At 53.1% G+C, this 19,138-nt stretch overlaps 1 protein-coding gene across 1 annotated transcript; it reads left to right on the top strand.

The window, feature by feature from the left end:
* Positions 1–770: 770 nt before the first annotated feature.
* Positions 771–14,594, top strand: TGM1 (transglutaminase 1). Its single transcript, XM_002824604.4, has 15 exons — positions 771–866; positions 1,594–1,917; positions 2,067–2,255; positions 3,250–3,498; positions 3,890–4,008; positions 4,137–4,244; positions 4,692–4,866; positions 5,268–5,406; positions 5,553–5,656; positions 7,842–7,930; positions 8,405–8,558; positions 8,669–8,950; positions 9,098–9,258; positions 9,636–9,772; positions 14,058–14,594. The coding sequence occupies exons 2-15, from the start codon at positions 1,596–1,598 to the stop codon at positions 14,284–14,286; spliced, it is 2,457 nt and encodes an 818-aa protein (XP_002824650.2). The 5' UTR covers positions 771–866; positions 1,594–1,595; the 3' UTR covers positions 14,287–14,594.
* Positions 14,595–19,138: the final 4,544 nt, after the last annotated feature.

Here is a 19,138-nt window from a genome sequence, read left to right as displayed (position 1 = left end):
AGCAGAGACTCCTCTCAGTGAGAGAAAGGTACTCTGCACCCCTGGAAGGGGGACTCAGTTCCCACCCAAGCCTGAGTGGAAAGGCCTAAACGTCCCCCAACCCCCCAGGCTACAGCGGGGGTGGGGGACGTGAAATGAGATTGCTCCTACTCTGATCTCCCTAATCCCAAACTTGAGGGCAGCTCACTCATGCCTGGGGCTGTAGAGAAGCTGAGAAAGAAGAGACAGACTTGGGGGTGGGGGGAGTCAGAATATCTGGTAGAGCCAGCAGGTCAGGGGTTAGCTGGTGGAGCCAGTCTGAGGGCCTGGCTGCTGATGTCACCAGTCTGCAACCTGGGATCCCAGGACCTCCCTGGTTCCAGGACCAGGCCCCTGGGCCAGTTTCATAGGGCTGAGCCTGGCTTGGGCTGCACGGAGCTCGGCAGCAGGAGCCTGTGAGAGCAGAGGTAGGCAGCCTAAGCTTGGGACCAGAAGGTCGGCCAGACAGGGCTGTGGGTGGAAGGGCCTGCCTGCCCCACTGCCCTTGCAGCTTCTTCATCCGGGAGAAGGGGCTCCTCACATGCCCAGTCTGGCAGGAATCAGCCTGGTGCCAGGGGCCATCACACCGGTGGCTCCCACCAAAGCCCAGCCTAAGCCCAGACAGACCTCACCCCTGCTCCCTTCGTAGCATCTTCTCCCCATTTCCCCGCCCAGAGGCCTGGCCTCTTCTCTCCGCCCCCTACAGCAGTTTGGCCCCTCCCTCCCACATAAGTCACTTACCAGGCCTGTCCCTGCGGCATCCAGTCCGTGGGTCCTGTCCCATCCATCCTGACCTGTTCCATCTCAGCCCCAGGACTCAGTGCTGCGGTTGCCAACACTGCTGCCAGGTGAGGGGCTCCCACGGGCACTGTGGTGCCGAGTCCAGGCAGCCCACACTATCGGAGGCCATGCCTGGATCCAGCAAGGTGGGGTGTGGGCCAGCTGTGTACCTGTCAGCCCCAGCAAGGCTGTTGCCAACACCAAGACTCTGCTTTCCCTGGGCACAGGCTCCGGGCATGCCCTACCCCTCCTGGCAGCCCCAAGTGGGGTCTTCCCTGACTTGGGAATGCCAAGGACCCAGGCCCCAGGGCCAATTGTCTGTCTTGTGAGGAACCTTGAGTTGGGGGATTTCTGCTAAGAAATGAGTTCTAGAAGCTGTCAGTGTTGTGCACCTCTAGACTGCAGAGCTAGCAGGTGGAGGGACCAGGCCCAGGGATGCTGGAGCACTCTGATGTGTGTGCAGCTGGGTCTTGAGGCTGGGACAAGTGTCCATGCAGGGAACTATGTGGATTTCCTGGGATGGATCATTGAGTGGGTTTCTTCATTGGGCAGTTTTTCAGATGTTGTTTGGTGGGGGTGAGGGGAAGGCTTTTCTCTGCAGCATGAGAAGCTTCTCTGGGTGAGTCTGAATGGTCTTCGCGGAAGGTCTCTGGATGTGTCTGGAGAATCTCTGGGCCAAGGTGGGATAGTTTCAGTCATCCGGCTGGGACCGAATCAGCTGTCTGGATGGAGGGTTTCTGGGTCAGCTGGCTGGGGCTACCTGGGTTAAGGAGCCACCCTGCCTCTTCCTAACAGGCATGATGGATGGGCCACGTTCTGATGTGGGCCGTTGGGGTGGCAACCCCTTGCAGCCCCCCACCACGCCGTCTCCAGAGCCAGAGCCAGAGCCAGACAGACGCTCTCGCAGAGGAGGAGGAGGCCGTTCCTTCTGGGCTCGCTGCTGTGGCTGCTGTTCATGCCGAAATGCGGCAGATGACGACTGGGGACCTGAACCCTCTGACTCCAGGGGTCGAGGGTCCAGCTCTGGCACTCGAAGACCTGGCTCCCGGGGCTCAGACTCCCGCCGGCCTGTATCCCGGGGCAGCGGTGTCAATGCAGCTGGAGATGGCACCATCCAAGGTGAGGCTGGTCTGTCCTCCTCAGCTGAGAGCTGAAAGGGTTTAATGGGACCAGAGACTCAGCCTGGCATTTCTGGGGAGATAGGAGGCTAATGATGAGGGCCTGGGCTCCTCATGGGGCTTCACTGACACGGAGCTGTCTCCTTGCAGAGGGCATGCTAGTAGTGAACGGTGTGGACTTGCTGAGCTCGCGCTCGGACCAGAACCGCCGAGAGCACCACACAGACGAGTATGAGTACGACGAGCTGATAGTGCGCCGCGGGCAGCCTTTCCACATGCTTCTCCTTCTGTCCCGGACCTATGAATCCTCTGATCGCATCACCCTTGAGTTACTCATCGGTCAGTGGGGCTTGGATTGGGAAGGGTGAAGGCCCTGTGTTTGGTGGGGAGAGGCTGGCATTAGGATCAGAGAGGTCTTTAGGCTCCTCCCTGCCCCACTCCTCAGCTCTGCCAGATAAGGCAGGTGCAAGTGTGTGGGTGTGCCCCTGGGGGTGTGTCTCACAGAGGGGGTCTTGATGTTTCCGTTTTTCCCAAGCCCATCCTCCTCAAGCCTCCTGGGGCATCGGTCTCAGATTACTCCTCTTCAGGGCCTGCCTCGGTGCCTCCTTCGGCATTGCTGCTCTGTCCTTTCTGCATCTGTTCTCATTCCCCAGGATGTGGCTGGTTCTCTCTTCTATCTCTCTCTCTCCCTCTCTCCTTCCATGTCCCCCATCTCTGCCAATTCTGTCTGTCTCTGTCTCTGTCCCTCTGTCCCCGTGACCCAAGGCAGGTGCCTCCCTCACCACGTTGCTTGGTGGAGCTTGACTTCTCAGGCTGGTGATTATGCTGCTGCCTGGGGCAGGCGACTCCTTTTACCCTTTGATTAGGGCCTAACTTTGCCCACCTCATCCTTTAATTTCCCAGGAACCCCTACCACCTCCACCAGGGATACCCTGGGCTCTGGAAGCTGCAGCCCCAGGGAGCAGGCAGGGTTGGCCTTCAGGATCAGGACTGCCCTTTCATATGGGGCAGGTGGATCTGCCCCTCCAGCCCAGGCACTGTGATAGGCAGGCAGAAGGCGACAGGAGCCCTCGCCTCTCCTCCCCACCTCAGAGTTCAGTGTCAGGGGAACAGGTTTGGGATGTTGGACTGCGGCACTGCCCTAACATGTGGGCAAGCACTGGGTGGAGACAGAGCTGCTCTGAGGGAGACTGTCAGAGAATAAGGTGATGGCCCAACGTAGGGACATACACAGTGGCTCATACACATTTTGGGTGGGGCCGGAAGAAGTCCCAGGCTCCATCCCCTCTCCTCAGGGAGGCCTTGCCAGCTAATTGCTGATTTCCTACTTTAGGAAACAACCCCGAGGTGGGCAAGGGCACGCACGTGATCATCCCAGTGGGCAAGGGGGGCAGTGGAGGCTGGAAAGCCCAGGTGGTCAAGGCCAGTGGGCAGAATCTGAACCTGCGGGTCCACACTTCCCCCAACGCCATCATCGGCAAGTTTCAGTTCACAGTCCGCACACAATCAGATGCTGGGGAGTTCCAGTTGCCCTTTGACCCCCGCAATGAGATCTACATCCTCTTCAACCCCTGGTGCCCAGGTGAGCAGCTGGAGTCCGGAGCAGAGGGTAGATGGGAGGGAAAGACAGGGAAGGGCTTCCTGCCCTCGGATGCGGCGGGGTGCCTAGGTGCCTGACCCCAGGAGAAGCCAGCCTCCCACTGGGCAGATGAGAGGACTGAGGCCTGGTGCAGAAAGGTGGCCAGCCCAGGGTCACACAGCCAGCCACACCTCTCCTGGCAAAGGCCCCTGGCTACAGCCAATCTCCTCCACCATCTGTCATGCTCCCCCTGTCCTCCCGCAGCAGTCCTGTCAGGCTAGGGGCATCCCCGCATTTTCTTCTGTGGACATGAGTCCTACAGGACTGGCCAGAAGTAGGTGAGGCCCAGGCAGAGAACTGGAGGGAACCAGTTTTTTGTGTTCTGGGGACACAGAGGACATTGTGTACGTGGACCATGAGGATTGGCGGCAGGAGTATGTGCTTAATGAGTCTGGGAGAATTTACTATGGGACCGAAGCACAGATTGGCGAGCGGACCTGGAACTACGGCCAGGTATGGTGCGGCTGGCCAGGGTCACATACACCCAGGGGAGCTGGGGTGGGTGTGGGGGCTGGGGTATTGGAGCAGGGTGCTGGCCTAGGGTTCAGGCTGTCACCTCTGCCCTCCATCCCTCCTTCCAGTTTGACCACGGGGTGCTGGATGCCTGCCTATACATCCTGGACCGGCGGGGGATGCCATATGGAGGCCGTGGAGACCCAGTCAGTGTCTCCCGGGTCATCTCTGCCATGGTGAGCACCCTCACATCTCTGAGTCCTACTGTGTGTTTGCCTGCTGCCTCGCCACACCCTCACCCTCATCCTGCCCTTTCTGGATTCCTCGAGGACCCCCAGCCCTGTCCCTGCCCTTGCAAAGGATACATCAGGAAGGGGTCTCCCTCCTCTTCTCTCCCTTGCCTGCCCCCCACCCTGCCTTTCCTGGCTCCTGTCCCAGCTCCTGTGGAATGTAGGGCCAAACCCAAAACTTGGCACACCCAGGATTCACATTCCTGTGTCAGAGCCTGGGTCGGAGGGGGGCAGGTGGCTGAGGGAAGGGCTGGGTAGAGCTCAGGCTGATGTCTGGATCCTGAGGCATTTAGGGGTAAGGGGTGGTTGCAGGATCGGGGCCGGGCTAAGGACCACATGGCAGGGCCTGAGCCCCTCCTCCACCTCAGCCCCGTCTCATCCTGTCCTGGGCAGGTGAACTCCCTGGATGACAATGGAGTCCTGATTGGGAACTGGTCTGGTGATTACTCCCGAGGCACCAACCCATCAGCGTGGGTGGGCAGCGTCGAGATCCTGCTTAGCTACCTACGCACCGGCTATTCCGTCCCCTATGGCCAGTGCTGGGTCTTTGCTGGCGTGACCACTACAGGTAGTGGAGGGACTGGGACAGGAGTGGCCCAGGCCCTGCAGGGAGAAGGGAGGAAAGCCAGGCTTACGCAGCCCTGCCCAGCTGTGGCTACAGTGCAGGGTGCAGGCGGGGGTGGATAATAGGCTGGCCTTAATTTTCATTAATTAGTGTTAACAACAGAGAGAGGCCTAAGGGAAAGGAGGGAGAAGGGACAGGCAAGGACTGAGCCAGGCAGGTGGCCTAGCTTCCCCTGACCCCAAGTGCTCTGTAGCCCAAAGGCCTTCTGGCCCCAGTGACCATGACGCTGGCAGTCTGTGCCCAGCTTGGCAATCCTAGTTGCCCTTCTCCCCCTGATACTCCTGACACGATGCCTCACTTGCCCCCAACCCATGCCTTGAACCCCAACCTTCGCTCCTCCACAGTGCTGCGCTGCCTGGGTCTGGCCACCCGTACTGTCACCAACTTCAACTCCGCCCATGACACAGACACATCCCTTACCATGGACATCTACTTTGATGAGAACATGAAGCCCCTGGAGCACCTGAACCATGATTCTGTCTGGTGAGCTGGGGTGGACTGCCCATCTGTGCTGAAGAACGGTGACCTGAGCTTTGGAAGTGGAGGGTGGGCAGGGCTGGGGAGGCCGGGGAAACTGTGGACTCCTGACCCTGGGGCTCAGACCCAGCCCCTCCTCCATGTCCATCCAGGAACTTCCATGTGTGGAATGACTGCTGGATGAAGAGGCCGGATCTGCCCTCGGGCTTTGACGGGTGGCAGGTGGTAGACGCCACGCCCCAGGAGACTAGCAGTGGTAAGCTGGGTCCCCCACTCCCCACCATGCCCTTGCTCATCTCCCACACCTGAGTAACACAGTCCAGAGTGTCAGTGCTGGGCTGGGCCGGAGAGCCAAGCCCTGTAATCCCATGGCTTCTTAAACGGGTTTATCAGCTGAACCACCATGGGGACGTTAGTTTATTTTTATCATTCTATATAACTCTCTATTTGCCTACATTTTACTTATTTACAATGGTTTATTTTATTTATAATGGTTAATATACAAGGGAGGTTCAAAATTCAAAAGCTGTAAGAGTATTCAGAGAAAGAGAATTCATATTCACTATTCTTGCTTTTTAACTTACATATCCTGGGGATAATTAATTGAAGGACCCTTTTAAAGTCATTTTTATAAGTAATACATGCTTGGAAGGAATAAAAAGTACAGAATTGAACAACACAAAATGTAAAGCTTCCCTATTCTCTCTCAGGAGGTATTTGGGTTTTTTTTCAAAAATATTTTTAAAGTAAATTTCTAGGTTCTACCCCAAACCTGATACATTAGACTTTCCAAGGATAGATGCTAACAATGTATATTTTTGAAAGTTCTTCTGGTGATTCTGACGATCAGCCAGATTTGGGACCCACTCCAAAGGGTGGCCAGAGAGATGGAGTGACCTCCTCTGGGGCACAGAGTGGTAGGTCAGCGACAGAGCAAGTCCAGTCCTTTTAAGCACATGCTCTCGCTTTCACCGAGTTCCTTCCTGTCTGTTCCATTGCTCACTGTGAGTTATATATACAGCATAGAAAAAAATCAGGGCTCAGATAGGTTCAAAGAAGAAAATAGCCCTTATGGCCATGCCTTAATATATAATTACTGTTAATATAACCCACGGGTCTCTTTTCTGTGTCCACATACATGTGTTTCTGCAGAAATTAGAACTACCATACACTCTGTTCTCAAACAAACCCCCACCCCTTCCTACCGTGATACTCCAGCCTCAGGCCACGAGGCCTGCCCTGCCAGCTACCTTCTGTCCAGCCTCTCCCTTACCCCAGGTCAGAGAATCCTCCGTAGCCTACATTCCTCCCCTAGCCTCTTCCCAGTGCCCTCCCTCTCACTCAGATATGTGAACACAGCCCCCTGAGCTGTGCAACCCAGTGATGCCTGTGGTGCTGAAACAGCCTGGCCCAGACACTGGCAGATCTGACCTCTGGCCCCCAACTCTGGGAAGTGGTGGGGTGGACATCAGGCAGGGGGCTCGGGGCCAGCCAGACTGGGGCTTGATCCCAGCCTGATCACTTCTCAGATGTATGCTCTTGGGCAAGCACCTCGAACTTTTAGGCTTTGGTGGTTTGGATGTAATTTGGGGTGATAGATACCATATAGGGTGATTGGGAGGATTAAATGAGAAATTCTGTATCTGAAGGGACCAGCAGCATGCCGGGAGTGTAGTAGCTACTCAAAAAGACTTAGCTCCTTTCATTCTCCCTGCACCGCCTGTCTTGTGAGATCCTGGCATGCACTTCGCCTTGCTGTTTCCCCGTCTGTAAAGGAGTGTGTAGTGTTATGTGTTGTCTAAGATTCTTTCCTGTTGGATGGTACTCACTTAGCACTCCGCCCTCTCCTGCCAGGCCTCCTCCTGTCAGACAGCCTCCTGAGTATGATAAGGGCAGACTCTATCTCCCACCAGCTCCCCCCAGTAGAGAGGGCAGCAGGCTGCAGAGCTGAGGGTTGTTCCGCATCTCTCTGGAATGGTGGTGGCGGTGATGTCCTCGCTCTCCCAGCCAGCAGGCAGGGCCGCTGTGGACTTTGGGTTGGTTATGATAAAGGATGGGGGGTCCTGTCCTCTGGGAGCCACAGATGGTGGACATCCAGTGTCAGCCAGCCGTGAAAGAGTATGTCGGGGACTTGGGTATCAGGCAGGCTGGTCTGCACATCTGTACCCTGCCCCCGTCCTCCAGCAGAGCAGCCTGGGCTGAGGAAAGCAGATTGAGAGACAAATGGAGCCGCTCTTTGTTTTCCATACTTGTGTTGCACTGGCTGTCAACTGACCCCCAAGTGTTTGGGTCAGGGCTGATGGCCTTGTTCCAGAGGCCACCAGGCAGTGGGACCAGGCCTGAGTGGGTGGGGCTGGGGCCCTGTGTGGACCTTACCCACGGTCTGAAGAGCCCTCTCCGCCTTCTCAGATCTCTTGCCTCTGTCCCGCCTCACTCTCTAGGCATCTTCTGCTGCGGCCCCTGCTCCGTGGAGTCCATCAAGAATGGCCTGGTCTACATGAAGTACGACACGCCTTTCATTTTTGCTGAGGTGAGGGCTGGGCTCCAGGTGCCTTCTTGGGCTTCAGTCATGGGTTCTCTGGTTCCAATTTCACCACTGACTGACCAGCTGTGCGACCCGGGGCAAGTCACTCATTATACAAGTCAGTTTCCTCACCTGTAAAAGGGGATAATCAAGGCTGCCTTGCTTCCTGTACTCAGGATCAAAAGAGATAATGGGTATGAAACTGCTTCACTAGTCGTAAAGTCAGCCAATGAGCGTGAGGGATTACTGTTATTATTGCCAAAGTGCTCTTCGAGGAGCCTCCCAGACCAGCTTCTTCCCTGCACTCTGGCCTCGTCTGGCTCGTCTTGGAAAGTCTCCCCTTGGGCTCTGCCAGGAAGCTCCCACCCTTGGGACCAAGCCCTGTCCCATAGCTCCTGGGATCAGGGGAAGGAGGCCGGGAGTCAGGCCACCCTCAGACCCTCTGGCTCACTCATTCCTGCTCACCCCCACCCCCCGCAGGTGAATAGTGACAAGGTGTACTGGCAGCGGCAGGACGATGGCAGCTTCAAGATTGTGTATGTGGAGGAGAAGGCCATCGGCACACTCATTGTCACAAAGGCCATCGGCTCCAACATGCGGGAGGACATCACCTACCTCTATAAGCACCCAGAAGGTACCATTGCCCCAACCCAGCCAGCTCTGGGCCCCACAACAAGTGTTCCTGCCAAGTGCTTGGCCACCCAAGTGGGAATTGGAACCTCACCCTTGACCCTCAACCCCCAGGCTCAGACGCGGAGCGGAAGGCAGTAGAGACAGCAGCAGCCCACGGCAGCAAACCCAATGTGTATGCCAACCGGGGCTCTGCGGAGGATGTGGCCATGCAGGTGGAGGCACAGGACGCGGTGATGGGGCAGGATCTGATGGTCTCTGTGATGCTGACCAATCACAGCAGCAGCCGCCGCACAGTGAAACTGCACCTCTACCTCTCAGTCACCTTCTATACTGGTGTCAGTGGGACCATCTTCAAGGAGACCAAGAAGGAAGTGGAGCTGGCACCAGGGGCCTGTAAGTGCTCCTTACCCAGCCCTGCTCCCTGGATGGCTGGGCACCTCAGGGCTGTGGACATGGAGACCCGAGGAGCAGTGGGGAGTCCCTGGGGGAAGCTGCATGTAGGGAAGCAGCCCTCAGTGATGCCATGTCTCTTCTCCACAGCGGACCGTGTGACCATGCCAGTGGCCTACGAGGAATACCGGCCCCATCTTGTGGACCAGGGGGCCATGCTGCTCAATGTCTCAGGTCACGTCAAGGAGAGCGGGCAGGTGCTGGCCAAGCAGCACACCTTCCGTCTGCGCACCCCAGACCTCTCCCTCACGGTGACTGCAGTTTGCTGGGGCATGAGGGGTGGTCGGAGCGTGAAGGCCAGGGGATAAGGACATCAGAGGTGGGCGCTAAGCCAGCAGCAGGCTGGCCTGATGAGCCTTTGTAGGAGAAGGTCAAGGACCGGCTCTGGGGCCTCAGTTTCCTCATCTGTAGCATGGGATCTTATGTCTCTGGTTCTGTGACAGCCTTTATTGGGGAATAGGTTGGAGTTTCTTCTCTGACTTCTGGGGAGTCTTCTCTCAGGAGGATAAATGTGGGGCTCAGGGGGAGGTTTTGCTTCTAAGCAGCCTCCCCTCTCTGGTGCAGCGTACGGTCCCCGTGTGTTTGGCCAGGGTCTCTGACGTGGGGGATGGGCCTCTTTTTCTCTCAGTTACTGGGAGCAGCAGTGGTTGGCCAGGAGTGTGAAGTACAGATTGTCTTCAAGAACCCCCTTCCCGTCACCCTCACCAATGTCGTCTTCCGGCTCGAGGGCTCTGGGTTACAGAGGCCCAAGATTCTCAACGTTGGGTGAGTCTGGCCTCTCCCCCTACCCCTGCTTCCACTCTGGCCTTCCCCACAGGCTGCCCTGGCTCCCAGCTTTGCTTCCTCTCTGTCTGGACAAGTATGTTCTGTCAGGACCCAACCAAGCAGGTTGGGGCCAGCTAGCAATACCTCCCGACCCAGCTCAGTCCCACCAGCCTTTAGGGAGACCTCCTGGGCACCTGGTGCTATGCCGTGTCCTTGCCCTGCCTCGCTATCTAATTAGGGAGCAAAAGCCCCACATAGGAATCATTAGTAACTCATTGCTAATATTTGCCCAGCACTGAAGAATTGACCAGGCATTTTCAGGAATATTATCTCCTTTGGACACAAAAACTCTTTAAAGTACATTAGAAGGCCAGGTACGGTGGCTTATGCCTGTAATCTCAGCACTTTGGGAGGCCGAGGCAGGCAAATCACTTGAGGTCAGGAGTTCAAGGCCAGCCTGGCCAGCAAAGTAAAACTCCATCTCTACTAAAGTAAAAAAATTAGCCATATTTGGTGGCAGACACCTGTAATCCCAGCTACTTGGGAGGCCGAGGCAGGAGAACCGATTGGACCCGGGAAGTATAGGTTGCAGTGAGCTGAGATTGTGCCACTACACTCCAGCCTAGGTGATGGAACCAGACTCCATCTCAAAAAAACAAACAAACAAACAAAAAAACAAAGTACATTAAAGGTCATCATATGATTAAAAGCAAAGTTTTAGGCTGGGGCGTGGTGGCTAACACCTGTAATCCCAGCACTTTGGCAGGCCAAGGTGAGTGGATCACTTGAGCCCAGGAGTTGGAGACCAGCCTGGGCAACATGGTGAAACCCTGTTTCTACAAAAAATTTTTAAAAAATTAACCAGGTTTGGTGCTGTGCGCCTGTTGTCCCAGCTACTTGGGAGTCTAAGGTGGGAGGATCACCTGAGCCTGGAGAGGTTGAGGCTGAAGTGAGCCATGTTTGTGCCACTGCACTCCAGCCTGGGTGACAGAGTGAGACCCCGTGTCTCTCTCTCTCTCTCGGTCACACACACACACACACACACACACAGACACACACACACAGGCGAAGTTTTGGAACCCTAACGATATGGGTTCAGCTCTAGCACTTACTGGCTATATGCCCTTGGGCAAGCGACTTCTCTCTTTCAAGCCTCAGTGTTCTCATCTGTAAAGCAGGGATAGCAATAGCCCCTGGACCTAGGGTTGTTTAGTGCACTGCTTGGCACAAAGTTAGTGCTCCATTGGTAGTTGTTATTTTTATTATTGCCATTATCACCCCCACTTACAGATGGGGAAACTGGCGGTCACGTCTCCTATGGTCTCACAGCTCATAGGGGGCAAACTCTGCTCTTCCCATTGTGGCGCATACCATGCACAGGCTCTCAAACTCATTGTTTGTTTTGTGCCATGAGGGCCAAGCAGCAGTTCCAGAGGAGAGAACGCCATCCCTCAGGCCCTTACCCAGCCCGTCTGGGCCTGATCCTGGGCTGGGCAAGCCCCTGGGTGCAGTGAGGGCACACACATGCTGTGTTCCTGGGCCTGCGGCTGTCATCTTTGATACAGACGCACACGTGCTGCCCTGTCCCTCCCTAGGAAAAGCACGGAGGGAAGGCAGAGCAGGCCAGAGCCTGGCCTTCTAGATCAGCCTTCTGGCACAGGGGCAGGCTTCGTCTTCAGACAGCGTGCTCCTGAGAGAGAACAACGGCTTGGGGTGGGGAAAGTGAGGGGAGGAAGCAGAGGAGCCCCTGCCCACCTGGCCACCCCTCCCTCACACACAGCAGCTCTCCTGGTGGTGGCCGCCACCTTCGCCATTAGGCCAAAGCTGAGAAGGCAGCTATGTTGATCTTTGCCCCAGCCTGGGCCCCTGGGAATGCTATGATGTGTCACAAAGTAGGGCTTTCCTCGTGTCACCATACCAGGGTCTCTGGCAGCTCAGTGAACAGAGCCTGAACCCCCCGGGTAGCCTGCTCTGCTAGTCTTGCCCAGCAGGCATCTCTTACCCACACCCCCACCATGGTGGGGGGAGGTTCCTCATCCTAAGGGATCCGCAGAGCCGGACTTGCCTCAGCAGCCCCACCAGGCCTTTGCCTCTTGGCCCTGCCTGGAAGTAAGGAAAGGGCCACTGTGCTGAGTGTTGGGGGACCTGTTCCCTGTCTTTAGCTGTAGGGTGTATGTGAGTCTCCCTACAGTAAAAGACAGGGTTGGATGATGGTTTCTTAAGGCAGATCCTCCCTGGACAGTCTGTGGCTCCTTAGCTGCTGTGAGCCCAGACCAGAGCCTCCAGTACAATTGGGAGCCTCCAGGGGGACATCTCTGAGCTGTTGGTTCAGGTACATAAGATTCCAAGATGGGTATACTTTGCCTCTCATTTGCACATCAAAGGCTGTGGCATGGAACCCCATTATAGCATAAGGTGTGCCACCCCACTGTGGTGACTGGCCACTTAATAAACATTCCAGAACTCACTCCTCCAGATGGCTGTTGTCACCACCAAAAGCAGTCACCAGGGAGGCTGGAAGTCTGTCCCAAACCCTTCCTGGGAATTTCCCTCAGAGTCTGAATCATATTCTCTAGAATGTCCTCAGAGTGGTCAATCTGCTTTCTTAGGGGTAGATTTGACTTTGCAGAGAAACCTGAAGTCATCAAGAGCTAAGACTAATTAATAAGATAAGCGAACAGGTGGGTAACTGCCCTTTTCCATCAGAACCGAGGCATGCTGTGGAAGGAAGGACAGGCTGACCGTTGTGTCACTGAGCACACACGTGTGTGTATGGTTTAAATGGCTCTGAAGAAGAGTCCAGGAGGAGTTTTAAAAATGTTTCAAGCCCAGGCAATATGATTGAACAAGTACACAATTGGACAATGCTCATTTCGATGTCTAAGTTCTGGTGTCCTTGTTGGGGAGTTGGTTTCATGACCCACACTCAGTTCCAGGAACATCCCAGCTTTAGCAGATGGCTTGTACTCAGCTTCAACTCACAAAAGAGGTGTGGTAAAGTCCCCACCTCACAATGAGACCATGGGAGGGAGAGATCTTGACATTTCCACCTAGAAAACAGTTTCTCTTGAAAATAATCAGTTATTGCAATGTAAACGTTACTTTCTGAAATATCATAGTTCAATTATGGTATAGAGTAAATAGACTTCTGAGGGCTGCTCTGAGCTTGAACAATCTTGAATCTTATATCTATGAAAAAGTTAGCAAAAATTAAGAATGCAAACTTGTAAGCAGTCAGGACATAGCCTAGCCATTAAGTTATAGACTTAATTTATAGACTTCCTATCATACTACGTTCTATTATATATCCCTGCCTCCCTCCTTCAGGGAGCTCAGAAGCACCTTCAAGATAATCAGATCCCACTCCTCCCTTTACTTTCACTTCCATTTTGTGACCCAGAAAGTGAGGAACAGAGAAGTTAAATAGCTTCTCCTAAGCCTCACAGCTAACAAGTGGTAGAAAAGGGAGTAGAGTGGTCCAGGGAAACCCCTCAGAACCAGGCTCCAAGCCAAATGCTTTGCCCTGAAAAGAACTCATCCTTGGAGTTAGGGATGTTGGCTCATTCTCTTACAGGACAATAGTGACTGCACAGGTTCTATGTCTGGAAAGGGTCCCCAGTGGCAGGCTTGGGTTGAATAGGGCACCAGAGGTAACACACACACACACACAGAGAGAGAGAGAGAGACACAAGGGTTTATGTCCATTTAAAGATGTCTGTTGTCTGTTCTTGGGAAGGATTTTCCTTTTTTTTTTGAAGATAACATCCTTCTAATGTTTTGGTATGTGAAAATGCTCTTTTTTCTTTGGAACGATGATCATAGCAGCATTACTTTTCTTCAACCTATGCTCTTGTCAAAACTGAAAGTATTTGGAAATATTGTGTTGGGCCCCCAAAGTCTCATTTTGAAGTTTTCTTGGTTTTGGAAACCCCAGGTGAGATGAGGATGTTCTGTCTGGGGCAGGAGCAGTGGTGATGGAGGGGATGGCATGAGAGGCTTCTGCGGTGGCATCAGCAGTCTTTGTCCAGGTGGATGTGGGAGCAGGGAGGGAGGAGTCCCAGACGATGGGGAGAGTTCCAGCACAGGCAGCTGGTGGGTGGCTGCTGAGCTGGCTATGCAGAGGCGCCCTGGGGCTCCTGGTCTTGAGTGTGGAAATTTCAGGTAAGCCTGGAATTGTCTGAATGGGTCCACCTCCTGCTTCTTCCTCCTGACTGCCCTGGATCAGCTCTTACTCCCCACTCCACCCCCAATTACTCCAGGCCCATGACCTTGTCTCTGCCCACAGGGACATTGGAGGCAATGAAACAGTGACACTGCGCCAGACGTTTGTGCCCGTGCGACCAGGCCCCCGCCAGCTCATTGCCAGCTTAGACAGCCCACAGCTCTCCCAGGTGCATGGTGTCATCCAGGTGGATGTGGCCCCAGCCCCTGGGGACGGGGGCTTCTTTTCAGACGCTGGAGGTGACAGTCACTTGGGAGAGACCATCCCTATGGCATCTCGAGGTGGAGCTTAGCCCTGTGCCAGGAGCAATGGGACTGGAGTCAGAAGAGCAAGGACATTGCCCCAAGATAGGGGCACACTACAGAGCAGCTCCCCAGGAGCTCAGGTGGGGAGTCCAGGCCTCCCAGAGAGGGAGTCAGTCTTCACTTGCACTGGGGGCACAGATGCTAATAAACTGTTTTTTAATGAAGCTGCGGCTCTGTCCATCTTTCAGTCCATGCCACACCAAGACGGATGGAGCCATGGTTTGTCCCAGGGCTGCACATGGCCTTTCTGTATCATCCACTGATAGGGGCTGGTGTCCCTCACCAGAGAGGAAACCACAAGGGAAGTTGAGGCTCAGAGAGACAGAGTCGATACTGTTTGTATAACTCTCTTCTACCTGGAAATTTTCCTGTGGGTGAGTTTTGGAGGATTTTGGCTTTGGTTTGAATGAAACTGTTCCCTTACCTCAGGGTTTTTCAAGTGTAGTCTCTAGACCACTTCTATTACAATCACTGAAATGTTTATTAATAATCCAGATAGATGGGCCCTACCATAGACTTCATGTGTCAGAATCCCTGTGGAAGAGGCCCAGAACAAACTCACCAAGAGTTTGACTCCTGTGCACACTAAAGATCAAAAACAATGCCCTTTTGTTTTTCTTCTCAGCTGTTCTTTTTTCTGCATTCCCACTGCCTGCATTCTTCTTGGGCTAGCAGTAGCCATGAGATCATGTACCTGATATTCTGGTCCTGAACGCATGTCTTCTTGAACCTTTAAGTTTAGAAGGCTTTCAAGACAAATGGCTCATGGGGCAGGAAAAAGAGAGCTAAAATTGAGCTGTTCCTACTAGCTGTAAACACATGAACAAGGTGCACACCTTGAGGCATCAGTAGTGTAACATGCACAAGAAGAAACAAGCCCTTCCCTTAAGGTGCTCCTGTCCAGTGGGGGTGACAGACATGCAAACATTCTAAATACAGTAAATGCATATGTCACACTTAGCAGGAGCCAGGCTCCAAGCACTTTATATTTATGAATTCATTTAATCCTTATAATAACCTTATGAGATAGGTTCTGCATGGTAGTAAAGGGATGTTCAGGATGCTGAGGGGCCCAGAGAACTGTGATTCTGCCTGGGCTGATACAGAAAGTCTTCATGAAGGTGATTACCAGATGACCCATGAAAGATGAGAAAAAGTCAAGTCCAAGAGGCAAAGGACAGAGGAATCACCCAACACGTGTAAAGCACAGACATGTGAGACAACATAGTACGTTTGGAAAATGCAGACAGCTGGATGAGGACTGGCATATGGGTGCATGATGAGTACAAAGTGGCAAAGGATGTGCTTGAAGAGGTAAGCTTGGGCCAGTTCATTAAAAATCCTTTTGCCATATTTAGGAGTTTGGACTTTCTTCTGAAAGTAAGGGGGAGCTTTCAATTAGGGATGATATGATCAGTTTTGCATTTCACATGATTCATAATGAAAGCAACATAGAAAAGAAATTAGAGGGGTTGGGCTGGAGGTAGGAAGACTAGAGTCCTCTTGGGATGAGAGACAGGAGAACCTGAATTAGGGTAGAAGCAGTACAAATGAAAAAAAAAGGGGGGTGGGTTTGAACGTTGTATAGGAAATAGAACTGATTAGACTTGATAATAGGTTCAATTTGGAGAGGAGGGAGGGCACAGATAAGGGTGGTGGCCTGCGTTTCTGACTCATGGGTGCCATGAAGAGAGGTGCCATGCACAGAAATTCGAAGCTCAGGAGGAAGACCATATTATAAAAGGGAAGACAGACCAGGCACAGTGGCTCACGCCTATAATCCCAGCACTTTGGGAGGCCAAGGCAGGTGGATCACAAGGTCAGGAGTTCGAGAGCCCCGGGTTCACTCCAGCCTGGGTGACAGAGTGAGACTCTGTCTAAAAAAAAATGAAGATAACGACCTCTGGTTTTTAGTCTGGCCTGTAACAAGCTTGGGAGTCCTCACTCCTGTCCTCACAAAGAAAAATGCTGAACAAACTGAAAGTCAACAACTCTTGTTGGATCTATCAGAGAATTGAGGGCACAGGGCAAACTGCTGCCCCTAAAACTGGAGAGACAAAAAGGCAGATACAGAGAATCACAACTTAACAGCAGAAGCCCAGAAACAGAAACAGAAACAGAAACTTCTGGGGAGCCAGTAGCAGGGTAGGAAAACTTAAAGTGTAATTGACTCATAGCTGGAGGCTTAGGGTGGACAAATTTGAGAGCTAAAAAATCTATAGTGGCCAGGCGTGGTGGCTCATGCCTGTAATCCCAGCACTTTGTGAGGCTGAGGCACGCAGATCACTGAGCTCAAGGGTTCGAGACCAGCTTGGACAACATGGCAAAACCCCATCTCTACAAAAAAGACAAAAAGTAGCCAGGTGTGGTGGCACATGCCTGTAATGCCAGCTACTTGGGAGGCTGAGGTGGATCACCTGAGCCTGGGGAGGTTGAGGCTGCAGTAAGCCGAGATCACGACACTGCACTCCAGCCTGGGCAACAGAGTGAGACTGTCGCAAAACAAACAAACAAACAAACAATAAACCATCTAGGGGTCCCATTCTTAGGGGGGACCCTACCCTTTTTTTGGTTTTTGTTTTCTATTTTTTGTTTCTTGTTTTTGTTTTGCCCAGGCTGGAATGCAGTGGTGCAATCACAGCTTACTGCAGCCTCCAACTCCTGGGCTCAAGCAATCCTCCTGCCTCAGCCCAACTAGCTAGGACTGCAGGTGTGTACCACCATGGCTGGCTTTTTTTTTTTTTTTTTCTTTTGAGATGGAGTCTCACTCTGTCACCAGGCTGGAGTGCAGTGGTACAATCTCAGCTCACTGCAACCTCCACCTCCCAGGTTCAACTGATTCTCCTGCCTTAGCCTCCTGAGTAGCTGGGATTACAGGCACGCGCCACCATGCCCAGCTAATTTTTGTATTTTTAGTAGAGATGGGTTTCACCATGTTGGCCAGGATGGTCTTGATCTCTTGACCTTGTGATCCACCCACCTCAGCCTCCTGAAGTGCTGGGATTACAGGTGTGAGCCACTGTGCCCGGTCACCTGGCTAACTTTTAGGTTTTTTTTCTGTTTCGTTTTGTTTTTGTAGAGACATGGTCTCAGTATGTTGCCCAGACTGGTCTTGAACTCCTAGCCTCAAGCAATCCTAGGTGTGAGCCATGGCACATGACCACAAGTTTTACCAGGATCCCACAGTGAAAACTGGAGAACCCCCTGCCCCTCACCCCACCTCCCGCCCCGTGATCCTGGCAGAGGGGAAGAGGAAAGTAGCCATTATGAAATACATCCATTGCATTCTGTTCTCACTCTGTTGCCCAGGCTGGAGTGCAATTCATTGCAACCAGGCTGGATTACAGCTCACTGCAACCTCAACCTCCTGGGCTCAGGCAATCCTCCCACGTCAGCCTCCTGAGTAACTGGGGCTACAGGTGTGCACATCTATGCCTGGCTAGTTTTTCCATTTTTTCTGTAGAGACGGAGGTCTCGCCATTTTGCCCAGGTTGGTCTCAAACTCCTGGGCTCAAGCAATCCACCTGCCTTGGACTCCCAAGAAGTCAGCTACACAGAGATAGCAGCTGAAAATGAATAATTCAGCCAGGCACAGTGGCTCACGCCTGTAATCCTAGTACTTTGGGAGGCCAAGGCAGGTGGATCGCTTGAGGTCAGGAGTTCGAGACCAGCCTGGGCAACATGGCAAAACCCCATCTCTACTAAAACAAAAATTAGCCGGGCGTGGTGGTGTACGACCTGTAGTCCCACCTACTTGGGAGGCTGAGGCACCAGAATCGCTTGAACTTGGGAGGCACAGGTTGCAGTGAGCTGATATTGAGCCACTGCATTCCAGCCTGAGCAACAAAGCGAGACATTGTCTCAAAAAACAAAACAAAAAAACCACTGTAACAGAAATGATGAATGTCTGTGATGGGCTCATCAATAGACTGGACATGGCCAAAGAACATGGTGCGCTTGAAGAAATGTCAACAGAAACTTCCAAAGCTGAAATGCAATGAGAAAAAAAAAATGAAAAAGAACAGAATATCCAAGAATTGTAGGACAATTATAGAAGGTGTAGCATACACATAATCAGAATGGCAGAGAAGAAAATAAAGGAACAGAAGAAATGTGGCAATAATGACTGAGAATTTCCCCCAAATTAATGATAGACACAAAACACAGATCCGGGAAGCTCAGAGAACAGCAAGCAGGATAAATACCAAAAACAAAAAATGAAGATAGACCGGGCTGGGCAACACAGAGAGACCCCTTCTCTACAAAACACATTTTTCTTTTTTTTTTGTAGAGTCAGGGTCTCACTGTGTTGCCCAGGCTGGTCTCAAACTCCTGGCCTCAAGTGATCCTCCCACTTCAGCCTCCCAAAGTTCTGGGATTACAGGCATGAGCCACCACACCCACCAAAAAAGATTTTTAAAAAAATTAGCCAGGGACTGCGTGCAGTGGCTCACGCCTGCGATCCCAACACTTTGGGAAGCCGAGGTGGGAAGATGGCTTGAGTCCAGGAATTCGAGACCAGCCTGGGCAACAAAGACTTGTCTCTACAAAAAATAGAAAAAAATGAGCCAGGCATGGGGTGCATGCCTGTAGCCCCAGTTACTTTGGAGGCTGAGGCAGGAGGATCACTTAAGCCCAGGAGGCAGAGGTTGCAGTGAGCCAAGATCACTGCACTCCACCCTGAGCAACAGAGCGAGACTGTCTCCCCACCTCAAAAAAAAAAAAGCCGGGCGCGCGGTGGCTCACGCCTTGTAATCCCAGCACTTTGGGAGGCCGAGGCGGGCGGATCACAAGGTCAGGAGATCGAGACCACCGTCAAACCCCATCTCTACTAAAATA

Source organism: Pongo abelii, chromosome 15, assembly GCF_028885655.2.
Source record: "Pongo abelii isolate AG06213 chromosome 15, NHGRI_mPonAbe1-v2.0_pri, whole genome shotgun sequence".
Taxonomy (NCBI): domain Eukaryota; kingdom Metazoa; phylum Chordata; class Mammalia; order Primates; family Hominidae; genus Pongo; species Pongo abelii.
The sequence above is the reverse complement of the archived record's forward strand: the minus strand, read 5'-3'. Positions and strand labels throughout refer to the sequence as shown.

Excerpts from the sequence above, each read along its gene's own strand:
- TGM1 (XM_002824604.4), top strand. The coding sequence starts at position 1,596 with ATGATGGATGGGCCACGTTCTGATGTGGGCCGTTGGGGTGGCAACCCC. Across the intron at positions 3,499-3,889 it reads CTTCAACCCCTGGTGCCCAG|AGGACATTGTGTACGTGGAC; the intron begins GTGAGCAGCTGG and ends CTGGGGACACAG. Across the intron at positions 9,773-14,057 it reads CCCAAGATTCTCAACGTTGG|GGACATTGGAGGCAATGAAA; the intron begins GTGAGTCTGGCC and ends CTCTGCCCACAG.